We start from the raw sequence: 18360 nt of genomic DNA, 5'->3' as shown, positions 1-18360 counted from the left end.
TGAAAGATTTTACATTTAGGTCTACACGACCTTAGTTTGTTGCACGGCCATATGGCTTCTGTTTGTAGATTTTTTCTTACTTTTTGTTAAGTTTTCAATTAAGTCCTAATTTATTCTAGGGTTGTTTTAAGAGCTTTCGTAAGCTTGACTAGGACTTGTATTAGTTTGTAAATCGTATTTTGTATGGATTATGAAATGATTATTTTGATTTTAAATCTGAATTGTGTGTATTTGGCTGTGAATCATGCTAAACTTGACTTATGAGTTATTTTGTTGATTTATTGAATATAAAGCTAGAAAAGTTTGTGAATTGTTCTGTTAATAGTTGTAGTATTTTGTAGCTTAAGTCTAGTGACCGAATTGAGTAAGGGACGCTACAGTACAACTTTCTTTTTCTTTTTTTTCAAAAAACTCAACTTCTCATCTCTCAACTGCCACTCACTGTCAAAACCATCGCGTTTATTTCCTTCAATGATAACACAATGCCAAGCCGCCAACTAAACCAACATCTTATTTGGCCACTAGCATTGAACACATGAGATAAGTCATTTTTTTTTCTCTTGTTCCCCTTGTTTTATTTATTTTATTGATATTTTCCTTTTCTCATTTTTGCAGTTCACACTTCAGGCTTGCTTCTTCCTTTTTTATTTGGTTGCTGGATTTTTATCATGTTAGGTTTCTGGTATGGCTCGTTGATGGTGATCTTAGACAATGAGGTGGTGAAGTGGTTAGTAGTGAAGATGAGTGAGGATAGTGGGATTTAGGTAGTGAGTGATGTAGGTAGTGGTGAAATGAGGGCTTGAGGAGAGTAAACATTGCAAGTTTTGAACTCTGAGGTGTTGTATTCACACATTGTTGGTTTACTTGAAATTTAAGGTGTTGTAATCAAGCGAATAGGATTTACAAAATGTATAGTGTAAAATGAAATATTGAATACAATATAAAAAAATACTCGATTTATCGATTAATCCCGAAAAAATAGATATTTGCAAGTAAAATGAGGAATCTTTGAGTTGTTAATCTTACCAGAAAAGAAATCTTAAAAATCTAATTATCATATATAATATTCAAACGTAGATGACATTTTATATTAATTTTGAAACTAAATCCTAGAAAATACATCGATAAAAAAAATACTTGTAACTTTCATTTTCAATTACAAACAATGAAAACAAATTTAATGGATAATGAATAATTATAGAAATTAAATATAAAAAAATGCACCACTTTATTCTTTTGCATTTTGTTATATGAGTGGATTCCTTTGCACGAGTTAATTACTTTTAAAAATAAATAAAAAGTAATGTAAATTTAATATTAAGATAAAAATTAGTATATAAATAAAATATATGTTTAGTTATGAAACTCGAAATAAAAATGTCAATTGTTAAAATAAATTTAAAAAATTTATAGATATACAAAATTTGAGTTGAGTGATTCAACGTGAATTTAATATTTTCAATTTCGAACAAACCCTTTAAAAATAAAAAAAATATTAAATTACTAAACAGTAAAGCGAATCAATTGGAGAAATAAAATAAAATCAAAGGCGAAAAACTTTTTTTAGAAATTTGGGCTATATACCAAACTAAGTTTAATGTGTTTTACCCTTCCTCTAATTAAGAAGGGAAAGATAAAGCGTTTAGGAAATGGAAGTTAAGGAGCATTTCCAAATTCCCCCGTCTCTTAACTCACACAAACACACTCTCTCCTCATTTACAGTTAAAAGCCCCCAAACAATTGATATATGGTTGCAGCGGCGGCAGCCACAGCAGCAGTCATAATGAATAATGAAAAGGCTTAAGAATAGAGGAGTGAGTGAGGGCTGAAAGTAGAGGACTCTCTCTGCCTCGGTCGCTTTCTCTTCTCTCACCCTGAATCAACCTTTTCCATTCTCTCTCTCTCTACCCAGCCGCCATCACCAAAGTCCCTTCCTTTTCCATTTTACCCTTTCTTTCCCTCCTGCTCTAAAACTTACATCACTACTATATATGCTTGTCTCATTTATTTTTTATAGCTACAACTAAGCAACAAACCCCCCCTTACTCCTAACCATAACTCTTCCCTTTCTTTCCCTTTTTACTCTTAAAACGTTGCACCTTTAACATCTCTCACAACCCCTTCCTCTTCTTTTTCTATTTAATGCCTTCCTATCCTTTTCTTCTCTTATTTCCCTTTTGAGATTTCTACAGGAAAGACCCAACCCAAATTGAAGTTTGTTCTTCTCAGCTTTTTATTTGATTTATTGCCTTTTTCTTTAAGTTCTTGATCATAAAGTTGTGGGGGAAAAAAAAAACATAAGACGCATTGAAAAATAGGGACTTGGGGGTATACAAGGCCATATCTGTCCTTGTCTCACAACTTGATTGAAAAGTAGAAACTTGGGCTGGTTATGAATTTTCCTGTTTGATTATATTACTCCCTTGGATATTTCATGCCATCTTAGAAATCTTTTGTAACCATTTTCTTTTTGGTGATACTCATGGCAAATGACACAGATTTCTCTTCCCACAAATTCCCCTCTGCTTCCGAGGTCAGCCCTTGGAAAGGGATATAAATATTGATCTTACATTTATTGATTTCTTACACCATACTGACATAAGATTTTTTTTATGTTGTAGGTTGTTGAAGAGGTTAAAGAGCTATGGGGCATGGCTTTGCCTATAACAGCCATGAACTGGCTGGTCTTTGTAAGAGCAGTGGTTTCGGTTCTGTTCTTAGGCAGACTAGGCAGCCTTGAGCTAGCCGGTGGAGCTCTCTCCATTGGGTTCACCAACATCACTGGTTACTCTGTGCTTGTTGGTCTTGCCTCAGGCCTTGAACCTGTGTGTAGCCAAGCCTATGGGAGCAAGAACTGGGAGTTGCTATCACTCTCTCTCCAACGCATGATCATAATCCTATTTCTTGCAACCATACCAATCAGCCTGTTATGGGTGAATCTTGACAACATTATGATGTTCATGGGACAAGACAAAGATATCACAGCAATGGCAGCAACTTACTGTATGTATTCTTTGCCGGATCTTTTAACAAACACTTTGTTACAGCCATTGAGGGTTTACTTAAGGTCACAGCGGGTGACAAAGCCTATGATGTGGTGCTCTTTGGTTGCTGTGATGTTCCACTTGCCGCTTAACTATGTGCTGGTGATGATAATGGGGCTGGGAGTACCAGGTGTGGCAATGGCGTCCGTGGTTACAAACATGAACATGGTGGTGCTGATGGTGGGGTACGTACGGGTTAGCGGACGGTGCGAGATGAGATGGACGGCTGGGATTGGGGGAGTGTGTGGTGGGGTGGTCCCACTTTTGAGATTGGCAGTGCCTAGTTGTCTTGGGATTTGCTTGGAATGGTGGTGGTATGAGATAGTGACTTTGATGGCTGGTTATCTGTCGAACCCAACACTCGCTGTGGCTGCTACTGGGATCCTGATTCAGACCACCAGCATGATGTATACTGTCCCCATGGCTCTTGCTGGCTGTGTCTCCGCCCGTGTAAGTTCCACTCTCTCTATCCCATTATTCATTCATATTTTAACAACCCAACACCACTAATGGAATAATTTTATGATATATGACAAAAAAAAGGCCATTAACCTTTTTTTTAAATGAACAACGGTTTATGTAAAAATGATCATGGGATCCCAATTAGATGTGTTGGTGATTGCATCACCTTTTAAAGGACTTCTTGTGTATGGATCATACTCATACATGTAATGTGATTGGCCAGAATTAGTAAAAGACAAGCAAGAAGTTGTTTACTTTGTCATCGAAGCCCGCATTCAATTCTTGTGTGACGAAACGACATAACCAACAAAAATGAGCCAAATGCCCCTTTTTTTCTTTCTTTATTATTATTATTATTATTATTATTATTATTATCCCTTACGCATCTTATTGGGGAGAAAATGCAGGTAGGGAATGAACTTGGAGCCGGTAAGCCATATAAAGCCAAGCTAGCAGCCATGGTGGCATTGGGATGTGCCTTTGTGATTGGCATAATCAATGTGGCATGGACCGTGATCCTTAGGGAAAAATGGGCTGGTTTGTTCACCAAGGATGATCTGGTCAAACCTTTGGTTGCAACAGTCCTGCCAATTATCGGGCTGTGTGAGCTAGGTAATTGCCCCCAAACAACCGGGTGTGGCATCCTACGTGGCACGGCAAGGCCGGCGGTCGGTGCCCGCATTAACCTCGGCTCATTTTACTTTGTGGGCACCCCAGTGGCAGTGGGCCTAGCCTTTCTCCTAAACGTGGGGTTCTCTGGGCTATGGTTTGGACTGCTGTCTGCACAAGTCGCTTGTGTTGTGTCTATTCTGTATGCAGTGCTCTATACAACAGATTGGGAAGGTGAGGCATTGAAAGCTAAGAAGCTAACCACCATCGAAATTAGCCCCGCATTCAAGAAAGGATATGAAAAAGATGAAGATGAAGATGAAGATGAAAGTAAAGGGTTTTTGGGCAAGGGAAATGATAAAATAGAAGACATATTGTGAAGAGAAACTGACTAAGGGTGTGGGTTTTGGTAATGGGGATGTTGTTGTCGTAGCTTTTTATGGGATACTGCTTTGTTTTTATTGTCTATTTGCTTTTGTGCAAGGTAGCTGACTCATGTTTGCTTTTGCTTTATTTTATTTTATTTTGTGTGTGTGGGTGTGTTTGCTTTTATTTGGCTTTCGGGGTTGAGTCATACGAGAACCTATTCTTGGGGGGGGGGGGTTGTAATGGGGTTTGTTTTGTTGGCAGAAGGAATGTCACTCCCCATACAAAATGTTAAATATTCTACTAAGGATGGCCTACGTTTTGCTGCTGCTTTTGGAGTAGCTTTTGTTTTTATTTTCTTTTCTTCTCTCTCTCTCTCTCTCTCTCTCTATGTATTGGAGAGACTGGGGGAAGCACTAAAACAGTGGTACGTCTAGTAGTAGTAAGAATTGATGTGGCAACAGCTGCAAGGTTTGTTGATTAAGGTACGATGTGTGGATGTACGATAGCAACATCTTTGTTGTGCTGCACCTTGACGTATTCTCGTGATATTTTGCTTCCTTTTTTACGGAAACTGTTGCCCAACCCTATGACAACATTAAAATTTCCCCCTACCACTGAAATTTAGACAATTTGACCCTATCAACTTTTCTTTTTTATGAAAATTTAACCCCAATTGATCTGATTCGATATCAAGTTAGGGGTCTTTTAAGTTCATTGTACTCAAAAGGGTAAATTACATGTCTGATTACTTAATTTAAAAAAGGTTATAATTGAGTCATTCAATTATTCAGGATTGTGTTTTTTAATTACCCAACTGTTAATTTAATCCATGCATATTATAGATGATGTGGTAACATTTTAAGTTGATATAATACAAATTTAACTTCAACATTTACTCATTATGTTAATTTGGCCATGATTCTAGAAATTTTAAAAATATTTATATATAAACCCAAAAAAATATAAAAGAAATATAAAAAGTTAAAAAAGTTTTATATTAAATCTACAAAATCTAAAAAGAATCAAGATATATAAAATTAATCAAAAAATTATCCAAAATATCAAAAGAGTACAAAAATGGTCACTAAACTATTGTCCGTGTTCTATTTTAGTCATTGAATTTTAAATTTTAAATTTTTTTATATTGTCACTAAACTATTCAAAATCAAAATTTTTGGTCATTGAATGTTAATAGCTGTTTCAAATTTGACGGCAATGCTTATGTGGACTTTTTTATTGGTTTAATAACAAATTTAGCCCTTTAATGTTTACACATTCTATCAATTTGATCATAAATGTAAAAAATTCAACAAATTTAACCCTCAATGTTTACAAAATTTGTTATACTAATGGGGTAACCTGAACCAGACACAAGAGCAATAGTGTGCCAACTAATCTTACATTTTGTAATATCTCGAGTTAAACATATTTTGCCCACTATTCTTACACTTTCTAATAAATCAAGTTAAACATATTTTGTTCATATCACTTTTTGAAAAAAAAATAATTAGCCTGCAAATATGATCAAGCAACTTTGCAAAATGTTCGTTGTAACAACAGTTAGAGCAAAGATGATAGCACAAATGAAGCAAGAGTAGAAATGAATCAACACAACCAATCTTTGTTTATGAAGTTCAGACACAATGGTCCTACGTGTGCGAAGTCTCGCTCCATATAGATATTTTATTCAATTACTAAATTATTCAAAAGTACACTTCTCCCTTATCGCCTAAAGCCTATAACTTCTTCTCCAAACAAGTATATGCAACCCCGATAAAAACTCACAATTCCACAACTTATAAAGATCACTCAATAGTGATTCGACTAAGGACAACATATATCTTAGTCAACTAAGCAAACAATCAAAACATAAAGAAACAACCAAGCTAATTAAAACACAAGAAGTGTACACTTTCGGTGGAACTCAGCTTGTAAAACTTGATAAATTCTAAGGGAGAATGACGCCTATTTATAGGTTCAAAGAGCAAAAAAAAAAAATCTCCTCTAAAACAACTAAAAAGTGCTTGAGAAATTCCATTGGAAAAATCTTATAATTATCTCTAAAGAGTAACACCTTAATCATCAAGAAATATTAAGATTTCCATGCTTATCATACCACCTCAAAGAAGTTGATTGAGAGACTAAGAACTCTAGTCGACCTATGCTACTATTTTGTCAAACATGCCATAATCAAATGGATCAAACTTAGCCCAATTGAAACCTGTATAGGACCCAAACCGATAACCCAAATAGAGAAATAAATTTGTTATAACAGTACATGGAACGAGCAACAACTTTCCCAACAATTTCACACTTGGGATTTTGACAAAACTAAGTGGTGAAAACTCTCTCTACACATATGCATCATATCCAAAAGAATGTAGCATGATACAAATAAAGCAATAAAAAAGCTTTTTCATAGCTCCTCTTATGAATATGTACAATAGAGTTTCAACACAACAATGCTAGGTATTAGAACAAATCTAAAAGTATTAGTATCCAACAATTTCCATACACTATAAAGTTAAAAAAATCATCCAATCTTTATCCATCAACAACAACAACATTCAAACACACCAGCAACCACCAACCATCATCATGAACTACTCTTTCCCCCTTTTTGACAAAATGTCAAACCTCTTCCTTTCACCATGTCGAATGCTCCAAGTCTTGAAGTAGCTCAGTGAGGTGAGCCTTTTGTGCGTGGAGTTGTTGAACCTCTAAGCTAATGTTGTCAAATTCGTTTCTAAGAACGACCATTACTTTTGCCTTTTGAGACGTGATAGCACTTTGAGTTCAACTAGCTACTCTTGTTACAACAGAGGGTGGAATGAGCTCTCTTGGCACCAAGTCATTCACTCGGCTTGGTTTAAATAGTTTGTTAAAGATTTTGTGCTTCGAAACCCCAATCGATAGAATATTATTCTTCACTTTTATATTTTTTTGAAGTATCAAAATTTGGTAAACAAGAGAGGGAAATAGAAGGAACTTATGGTTAAACACGGATTCGACATGTTTTATCACTTACTCAAAAATAAAGTCCTTAAGGTTAAAATGCATCCCTTGGCCCACCATATACAGAAGTCAAGCTAGTGTTTTATTAATAAATGATTTATGGAATATAAACTAGATGGGAAATAAGAAAAGAATATTATTTCTTATATCTTTACTGTAACATCCCGGAATCTAGGGTTAGAAGTTTTGAGGCTTGTGGTTAGGGTCAGCGAGTGGGTTGAACGTTTGGGTTTAGTTTTGCATTTTAATGTAAGCGTGTTAACTTATCTCAGGGTCTCGTGTTCAAATCCCTGTGAGTGTTTTTTATATTTATTTATTTTTTATGTTATTTTATTTTAAAAGAGGAAGTTATTTTAAAAATAGAAAAATAAAGTTTACGTTATTCTTCATTCTTTTTTTTCTTCCCCATTGCTCCTCATTTTCTGTTCTTTTCAATTTTAATTTTGTTTCTTCTTGCTTCTTCTATTTTACTCAATTTTTATTTATCATTTCGTCAAAGGAGATTGCTCTTGTGTGTTTCGTGTAATCGGATATGAGTCAGAATAGTCTTGTGGAGGTGAAGCGGTTAATCTTTATTGTTTGTAATTTTGATTTAAGGTGTGTCTCTGAAACTGTTGATTTTAAGTGTTAAGTTATTGATGGATTACATGATATTCTGCATATTTCAGTATATTTCTAGATTTCCAAGGGATGGGAATCGTTTCGGTGTCAAAAAAATAAATTTTAGGCTATTTCGATATGGTTTCATGACCACACAAGCGGTCCACACGGCTATGTGCAATTGGGAATTTAGGGTTTTTGATGGCTTTTAATTTCACGCGGCCTAGAGACACGGTCGTGTGTACCCACACGGGGGTGTGAGATCTCTACACGGTTGTGTCTTATTTGCTCTTTATTTTTGGCACTTTTGGATAGTGAGTTACACGGGCTACTCACACGACCGTGTAACTTGGTCACATGGGCGTATGTCTCCTTTACATAGGTGTGTAGGCCTCCACACTGCCTAGACACTTCTACACGGCTGGGGAACAAGGCCATGTGGCCTTATTTTGTAGAATTTTTGTTTTGAGTCATAAACTGTATGTTTTATGTTTCTATGTAATTCGACCCTCGGTTAAGCCTCGATAAGTGTGTTCAGAACTCGATTTAGTTTGGTTTGTAAATATATGTGTGTTCATGGGCTTTAATTTACTTACTCGTTTATGTGATGAATAAGTATGAGTTTATTATTGTTGTTGTAACTGAATATTAGAATACAAGTGTAATCAAATCTGAATCTGTTCAACTGGAAATATTAATGTCTGTTTTTGTATGTTATCTGCGTAATTTGTACATTGTTGCATAGCATGAAAATTTTAGGATCTGGTTATGACAAGAAAGAAGATAGACTTAGCAGTTTTAACTGTGATACATTTGTATAGCGGTTTATCGCACTATCCTATACGTATATCAGCTCAGCTGTATACAGTTACTCAAGTCGCATAATTTTACGTTGTAGTGTGTAGGGTGGATGAACCTATTATGGTTCTATGTGGTGTGCATAATGGATGGGCCTACCATATCCCTTATGTGGTGTGTTGGATGAACGAAGTGGTGTTTGGTTAACGGGGTGGGATTTTGACTTGTGCATCCGTTCGCATTTGAATATACGTCTGTTTGTCAGAACATTTTGTCTGTTTGTGTAAACTTTTGGTTATTGACAATATAGTTAATGTCATGTAATATGTTCTGATTATTACGTATGATTGGATAATCATTCCTGTGATTTGATATTGTATTTGACATACTGATTGAGACTTTCGTAAGTGATATTTTTATACATATGCTTGTCTAAAGTATTTATGGTGTCACTCCGTCTTTTGCCATCTGTTCATGTTTCAAATTCACATTGAGCTCGTGTAACTCACCTCTGTAGTGTTTTTTCTTTCAGGTACATTCCATGTTTTGGAGCTGCACTCGGCATACCGGAGGTCTCAGAAAGATATGGTTTGATTCAGTTTAAGTAAAATCTCATATGTTTTATACGGTAAATTTTAAGTCGGTTTGTAAGACGATTATATAATCTGTGGTACAAGTTTTTATGCTGGACTTTCGTAAGGTGTTATTTGGATTGAACTTTAAAAACAGTAGATTTTATTTCTGAATGTTTGACGCTGGTTTAATATTGTTTCAAACATAATGAACAAAAAGGTTTTCTTGGTTTGAATTAAAGTTTTTGTTTTCGCCACTTTTGGTGGCCAATGTAACCTCCAAGATTCAGTCTAAACTTCTAGGCTGGGTTTTAGGGTGTTACATTTAGTGGTATCAGAGCCAGATTTATAAAACCTCGGCCTGTATTTACGTGCTCGTGTGTGTTTGATAAAAATTTCTAAAAAAATTGTACCACATTGTTTCGAAAAAGTTTTTAAGAAAATAAAATGTCCGAGACTCCTATGCTGGTCTATGTGAAACTCTGAACTTGTCAAATTAGTTTTGTAAGATTAGAACTGTAATGTTTAGACAATTATCTTTGTGTTCGGTTTTGGTATTGTAGATTCTTGAGGTTAGTTCGAAGTTCGATATGGATTCTGGTGATAAGTAAAATCGTGATGTCAGTCTGGTGAGATTCTCAGGGAGTCGTCGGCTTCTCCGGGACGTGTGTCTGTTCAGGAGTCAAAAGTCAATACGGTTCAGTCAGTTACGGGTAGCGATAATCCAGAGGTTGGTATTGAGGCGTTGACTCGATAGTGAAAGAAGTTTTAGAGAAGGTTTTCGAGGCTAGTTTAGAGAGAACTAGAGAAATGGTTCAAGGCAGATGTACGGATTACGGGAAGGAAAAAGATTGTAGTCCTTCGAGGTTGGAGCCTCATCTGCGAAGCATGTCAAGTCTCAGCAGAATGTCAATAAGAGTAATGTAGGGGGTTCCAGTAGTGGCGCGAGTGTGTCAGTTTGTGGGTATTGCAAGAACCTTAATCTGGGAGATTATTGGAAAAAGTCAAGAGTGTGTCTAAGATGTGGGTCCATGAGGCATCAGATTAGGGACTATTCTCAGTAACTTTGAGTCAGGTATGGTTGTGTGATATTGTTGACTTTGTGTACTATTATTTGTGAATGATTTGACTTTCTGAACATGGCATTGTGTTTGTGTGTGTAATAGGAAAGAAAATTGATCTGGTTCAGTGGTTAAGTGTTCTGGGTATGTATGCGAAATTTTAAGGTTTAGTATGATATGGTAGTGTTTTGAGGTCAGAGTGCGTAACGGGAGCCGAGTGGTGAGTCTTGTGTTTAGACGGTTATTCTGTTAGTTGGAAATTTTGGAGACGAAATTTCTTTAAGGAGGGGTGAGTTGTAACATCCCGAAATTTGAGGTTAGAAGTTTTATGGTTTGTGGTTAGGGTCAGTGAGTGGGTTGAACGTTTGGGTTCAGTTTTGCGTTTTAATGTCAGAATGAGCCTGCTGTTTCAATGGTTGTGAGCGTGTTAACTTATCTCTGGGTTTCGTGTTTGAATCCATGTGAGTGTTTTTTATATTTATTTTTTTATGTTATTTTATTTTAAAAGAGGAAATTATTTTTAAAATAGAAAATTAAAGTTCACGTTATTCTTTATTCTTTTTTTTCTTCCCCACTGCTCTATTTTTCTGTTCTTTTCAATTTCAATTTTGTTTGTTCTTGCTTCTTCTGTTTTACACAATTTTTATTTATCGTTCCATCAAAGGAGATTGCTCTTGTGTGTTTCGTGTAATCGGATGTAAGTCAGAATAATCTTGTGGAGGCGAAGCGGTTAATCTTTGTTGTTTGTAATTCTGATTTAAGGTGTGTCTCTGAAACTGTTGATTTTAAGTGTTAAGTTATTGATGGATTGCATGATATCCTGCATATTTCAGTATATTTTTGAATTTATAAGGGATGGGGATCATTTCAGTGTCAAAACACGAATTTTAGGTTGTTTCGGTGTGGTTTCGTGACCACATGGGTGGCCACACTAGCGTGTGCCGCACACGGGCAGTCCACACGGCTGTGTGCAATTAGGAATTTAGGGTTTTCAATGGTTTTTTATTCCAGGCGGCCTAGCCACACGGACGTGTCTCTTCTGCTCTTTGTTTTTGACACTTTTAGACAGTGAGTTACACGGGCTACTTACATGGTCATATAACTTGGTCACACGGGCATGTGTCTCCTCCATATGGGCGTGTAGGCCTCCACATGGTGGGGGCACATGATCATGTGGCCCTATTTTGTAGAATTTTTATTTTTTGTCATAAACTGTCTATTTTATATTTCTGTGTAATCCAACCCTCGGTGAAGCCTCGTAAGTGTGTTTAGGACTCGATTTAGTTTGGTTCGTGTATATATGTACGTTTATGGGCTTTAATTTATTTACTCGTTTATGTGATAAATAAGTATGAGTTTATTATTGTCTTCGTAATTGAATATTAGAATACAAGTGTAATTAAAGCTAAATATATTCAACTGGATATATTAATGTCCGTTTCTGTATGTTGTCTACATAATTTGTGCATTGTTGCATAGTATGAAAATTTTAGGATCTGGTTATGAAGAGAAGGAAGACATACTTAGCAGTTTTAACTATGATACTTTTGTATAGTGGTTTACCGCACTATCCTATACGTATATCAGCTCAGCTGTATACAGTTACTCAAGTGGCATAGTTTGACGTTGTGGTGTATAGGGTGGATGAACCTATTATGGTTCTATGTGGTGTGTATGGTGGGCGGGCCTACCATAGCCCTTATGTGGTGTGTTGGATGGAGGAAGTGGTGTTTGGTTGGCGGGGTGGGATTTTGTCTTGTGCATCTGTTTGTATCTGAATATACGTCTGTTTGTCAGAAATTTTGTTTGTTTGTGTGAAATTTTGGTTATTGACAATATAGTTAATGTCACGTAATATGTTTTGATTATTGCGTATGATTGGATAATTATTTCTGTGATTTGATATTGTATTTGACATACCGATTGAGACTTTCGTAAGTGATATTTTTATACATATGCTTGTCTGAAGTATTTATGGTGTCACTCCGCCTTTTGCCATTTGTTCATGTTTTGGATTCACACTGAGCTCGTGTAGCTCATCTCTGTAGTGTTTTTCCTTTCAGGTACATTCCCTGTTTTGGAGTTGGACTCGACATACCGGAGGTCTCAAAAAGATATGGTTTGATTCAGTTTAAGTAAAATCTCATAAGTTTTATACGGTAAATTTTAAGTCGGTTTGTAAGACGATTATATAATCCGTGATACAAGTTTTTATGCTGGAATTTCGTAAGGTGTTATTTGGATTGAACTTTAAAAATTGTGGATTTTATTTCTGAACATTTGACGCCAATTTAATATTGCTTCAAACATGATGAACAAAAAGGTTTTTTTTGTTTGAATTAAGGTTTTTGTTTCCGCCACTTTTGGTGGCAAATGTAACCTCTAAGATTCAGTCTAAACTTCTAAGTCGGGTTTTGAGGTGTTACATTTATAATTGTGATACAACACCTATATATAGGTAATAACTGCTCAAAAATCTAGGAGTAATTTAATCATTTCCTAATCTATACAATTTAATTATTCTATAATTACAATAATCTTACAACTAGCATATTTTAAATTAATTTACTTTCCTTTTTAACATTCCCCCTCAAGCTGATTTAAAAATATCTTCCATTGCTAACTGGCCAATTAAGTGATCAAATTACTTCTTGTGCAGTCCCTTTGTAAGTATGTCTGCAATCTGTTCAGTCGTTGGTACATATGATATACAATTCAGTCCCTTTTCAAGTTTGTCTTTGATAAAATGCTTATCAATTTCTACATGTTTCGTTCGATCATGAAGAACAGGGTTGTGAGCAATTGCAATTGCAACCTTATTATCACTGTAGACTTTTATGGGCAAAGAACTTGAAATTTTTAAATCTTCCATTAGCCTTTTAATCCACAAAACTTCAAAAATACCATGGGCAATTGCTCTAAATTCAGCTTCGACACTACTTCTAGCTACCACTTTTTACATTTTACTTCTCCAAGTGATTAAATTTCCTCCAATGAAAGTACAATAACCTGATGTAGACTGTAACACCCCTAACCCGTCACTGTCACTGGAACAGGGTTACTGAGCATTACCAGGGTTTACGGATCAATCAGACAGAAATTTCAAACGTTTCATTACATAAATATTCATAATAAAACCAATAAAAAATCTTATATATTGTCTCTTAAACAAGCCCTTAAGGCCCGAAATGCATATTAGAAACAAGTCAGGACTAAATAGGAAACTCAGAAAATTTTTTTCTGAATTATTTAAAATTTTCAACAATGCAGGGGTCACACGGCCAGGAGACACGCCCGTGTCCCAGGTCATGTGGGCATTAGAAATAGGGTGTAACACCCCAAATTCGACCTAGACGTTATGGCCGAATCTGGCGATGTCACATGGAAAGGGATTTGAAGACAAGATTGTTGAGTTTAAAAATCGTTACAGTAAGTTAGCTTTTATTTAATTCAAAAAAAAACTAGTTGATTTGCTTTAAAACTTGTCTATTAGCGGAAGCTTTTGTAACTAATTAATTTAGGGAAAATCGTTTCTATTTACGAAGAACCTTAGTTTTTAGAAAAACCCGTGTTTTGTGGAGTTGCAGTTTAAAAAAATCCATAAAAAAGAGTATAAAATCCTAAATTTAAAGCCAACCAGTCCATAATCCAGAATATACATCAAAAACCCCAAATAAGTAATAAATTCTAAGAATTAACAGAAAAAAGTCTAAAATTTACGTGTGGCCACCGTCGAGTCCTGCGCTGCACCATCCCCTCAAGTTTGGGGATTACCTGTACAGATTAAAAAGAGAAAGAGTGAGTTTTCGCAAACTCAGTGTGTAATCCCCACAGAAAACATGCATACAGATAATCAACATAAATTAGTTAGATACAGTCTAGGGCCTGTGTAATCCCCACAGAAAACATGCATACAGATAATCAACATAATTTAGTTAGATACAGTCTAGGGCATGTGCCCATCACAGAATCAGTTTGGGCCTTAGCCCATTCAGATACAGTCTCAGAAATGCATTAGGGACTTGGCCCATATCAGATACAGAATGCAGATACAGTAAATCAGAATCCTACCCACCAGCCTCTACACACCATCTCCATCCAATCCTACACACCATGTGGGGATTAAATCAACCCACCCATCCCTACACACCATGCTGTACCGAAATGCGACACATAATTAGAAGGTTGCAGCTGAGTTGTCAGATATCAGGCTTAATAGCCTTTCAGACACTTTCTCCAAATATCATCAACCCACCCCACCCCAATGCAATGTAACATACAAAATATGTCATGTCATTATGCAATTAATAGTACATACATTTAAATATCATAAGTCATGCTTGGTATAGAAATCAGATAGACAAATCACACATATAGGGGTCTAAGTAAAGCTTACTGACCCTACAGTAGGTCCATAGTCGACTTGGGCGATCCGTGCAACCTTACAGAACTTTTCAGAAAAATGGGCTTATACACCCATGTGGCCCACTCGGCCCTAATTGGCCTTGGCCACGTGATCCATTTTTAATGTAACACGTGCTAGTTAATTATTCATATATGTTTTCACTATTTACTTATATGTTCCTTCAAAGCTGTCTACTTGAGTCACTGTTACTAAATTATTTATATCTTGAGCTACAGAATTCTGAATTAAGATCCGCTTGATGTATTTGAAACTAGACTAAAATACCTTTCTATCATAAAATTTTTAGAATTTTTGGTTCAGCCAATAAGTACAGTAAAATCTTCAAATTTACCCCTGTTCTATTGTCTGACAGCTTCATCCCTTCTTTGCTAAAAATTAATTATCTCTTAGTACCAAATTTGGATGATGTTTCCATTTGTTTCTATTGAAAATATACTCATTAATAATTTAAACATGTGAATTTTAACCCCTAATTATTGTTATCCAATTTTTGATGATTTTCCAAAGACAGAATAAGGGAACCCAAATTCATTCTGACCTTGTCTCACAAAGTTGATTACACCTCACGATTTACAATTCCATTACTTATATCGTTTCTTTTATGAGAAACTAGACTCAACAAGCTTTAATTCCATATTTTTTCATCCTCTAATTTGATTTCTACAATTTATGGAAATTTTTCAAATTTAGCCTACTGCTGCTGTCCAAACAGCAAGCAATTTTGGCTTTTCGCGAATGATTTTTTTTTGTTTCGGGTACACACTTAGTTTTGTTTGATGCTAAAACAGTCCTCGAGCACTCCAAAGCCTATAATCAAAATACTCAACATTAATTTAATAGATTTACAAGCGAATTGACAACCAAGAACGAACAGAAACCCAACTTACCACCAACGATAACTCACTGTTTAACTATTGTTAAGGCGAGAACACTGAATTCACTAGTCCGAGCCTCCCCCTACGCCTAAATCGCAGAGAAAAACATTACCGCGTGACAGAAACAAAGAGAAACACATACCAAAACTAAGCGGGCACTAACCGCGTGACAAAACGAAGGAAAATAAATGGATTAGGAAGAGAAAGATGGAAAAACTCAGAGAATTTCGACAAGAGGTGAGGGAGAAGAATAGAAGACAGAATTTTTTTGGAAAAGAGAGTCAAAATTCGGTTATGAGAAAAAAATAAAATAAAATCTCGATAACCCCTCAAATCCCTTAATCTTCTCCCCTAATTCCCACTACACATCCACTACTCAGAATCCCCCTATTACACAACTCCATCTTGAAGTCTGAGAAAAATAAATAAATAAATAATACCCTTGCCTGCATAGATATTCGAACACAAAACCACCACCATAATAACACACCATTTAACCATCAAACCAGTAGGCTCATTCTGATGTAATTTACCCAACAATCAAATAGAAGCCTACTCAACAAGAGTAAGGCCTAATTCATTCAAAATACCAAAATTTGCCCAAGCGAAAGCTAGAACTTAGGACCTCCCAAACACTCTCAGAACACATAACCACTAAAGCTAACAGATATTTGTGTCATATTTTTACAATAACGAAATTAGAAATTTTGGGGCATTAGATAGGGACACACAACTGTGCCCATCCCATGTTCGTACCCGTGTAACTCTTGGACTTGGGTCACATGGCCAAGTCACATGCCCGTGTGCCAAGCTGTGTGAGCATACTGACTTGCATTCTTAAACAATACAGGGGACACACGACCATGTCACTTGGTCGTATATATGTCACACACGGCTGAGACACATGCCCGTGTCTCTACCCTTGTGGACGAAAATATGCCGTTTTTTATGCCACATTTCCCACCCAAATAGATATCAACCTAGCCTTAACAATTTACACATCAATAAGCCATAACAAGGCATTCAACACAAGCCAAAATCAAGCCTTATACATGTAATACTACCATATACAACCAATATACTCATAAGTACCTCTAATGACAACTTAAAAATAAGTCCACCAATATCCAAACTTACCTATTTAATTTACCTAACTAAGTTACCAAATTTCATTTTAACTTAACTATATATATCACTTATACTAACATCACACTCATACTTTAAATTCATATCAATATGTATGTTGGTTATATAAACAAAATATTATTCATAACATTTACATAAGCTAAATTTTGACCAAAATCAAACAAAAGCCTATACATGCCATATAAATCGTATTTAATGTTTCAAAAACTACCGAGATAAGCTAGATAGTTTGGCTTGAGTGCTGATCCGATCGTCCAACCTTCTGAAAATCTACAAAGACATTAAACAATACAAATAAGCTTAATGAAGCTTAGTAAGTTCGACAGTTTAAACAAAAATCTTACTGAACCTACTATAACAAATAAAACCATTCATGTCAATTCCCTGTTAATCACTAACAATTTCCTGTCATTCATAAATTTTATTAATAAATACATCTATTTTCAAATCAACATAAAAATGAATAACATGTCTTTCAAATTCATTAGATAAATCACCTTACCAAAAATTTTCCATTCGAAGAACGACTTACGGATAAGAGTACATCGTTAACAGAAGCTCATAAGAGCTAGCCTTCCTGAATACGCCAACAGAAGCTCGTAAGAGCTTAACAGAAGCTCGAAAGTTGAATAGAAGCTCATAATAGCTAAACAGAAACTCATAAGAGTTGAACAAAAGCTCATAAGAGCTGAACAGAAAGTAAAACACAAGAGTTTGAAACAAATGCTAAACCCAAGTTTACTTGGAAAAAATGCTATTGTCTTATTCTAATATCATCATACACCAAAATACGAATGTACTCAAATCTCGTGTTCCATTCAAACCGAAATCCAACTCAATAGTATAATTCCAACAATAATTCAATTCCAACAATAGAATAAATAATTAATACCATTCATCAATTTATACAAAATATTAAATTTTAACCGTACAAACTTACCTGGATTGAATTGTAATAATTGCAGAAGTTCAAGGACGATTTCGCTATTTTTATTTTTTCACGAGTATCTACGGGATTTTGATATGAAGCCAAAATATGAAGAACCAGCTTAAAATCTTTCTCCTATGGATGTTTAATTTAACCAAAATTACAATTTTACCATTGAATGGCTTTATTTTATTATTTTTTTCTCTTATACCGCCTCATCCATTTAATTTAGGTTTATTTATTTCTTAATTCCTTCCTTATTTATTAATTAAACCATTTAATCACTTAATTCTTATAATTAGCAAGTTTTGCACCATTTTCAATTTAGTCCTTTTTAATTAATTAGCTATCGAAACGTTAAATTTTTTTAAATGAAACTTTAATACCACCTTAATGACACGCCTTAAATATTTAGAGTTTAAGTTGGTTCTTCATATTTTGGCTCCATATCAAGA

The 18360-nt window shown here is 35.3% G+C and overlaps 1 protein-coding gene across 1 annotated transcript; it reads left to right on the top strand.

The window, feature by feature from the left end:
• Positions 1 to 1632: 1632 nt before the first annotated feature.
• Positions 1633 to 4628, top strand: LOC107889362 (protein DETOXIFICATION 54). The gene is made up of 3 exons (XM_016813755.2): positions 1633 to 2533; positions 2622 to 3494; positions 3914 to 4628. Exons 1-3 carry the CDS (start codon positions 2483 to 2485, stop codon positions 4493 to 4495), a joined length of 1506 nt encoding a protein of 501 aa, XP_016669244.2. The 5' UTR covers positions 1633 to 2482; the 3' UTR covers positions 4496 to 4628.
• Positions 4629 to 18360: the final 13732 nt, after the last annotated feature.

Source organism: Gossypium hirsutum, chromosome D09 (genome assembly GCF_007990345.1).
Source record: "Gossypium hirsutum isolate 1008001.06 chromosome D09, Gossypium_hirsutum_v2.1, whole genome shotgun sequence".
NCBI classification, from domain to species: domain Eukaryota; kingdom Viridiplantae; phylum Streptophyta; class Magnoliopsida; order Malvales; family Malvaceae; genus Gossypium; species Gossypium hirsutum.
This window is presented reverse-complemented; position numbering and strand designations above follow the sequence as displayed.

Bases quoted from the DNA above. Each gene is read 5' to 3' on its own strand.
- LOC107889362 (XM_016813755.2), top strand. From the start codon at position 2,483: ATGGCAAATGACACAGATTTCTCTTCCCACAAATTCCCCTCTGCTTCC. The intron at 2,534-2,621 runs GTCAGCCCTTGG...TTTATGTTGTAG, and splicing joins AATTCCCCTCTGCTTCCGAG to GTTGTTGAAGAGGTTAAAGA. The intron at 3,495-3,913 runs GTAAGTTCCACT...GAGAAAATGCAG, and splicing joins CTGGCTGTGTCTCCGCCCGT to GTAGGGAATGAACTTGGAGC.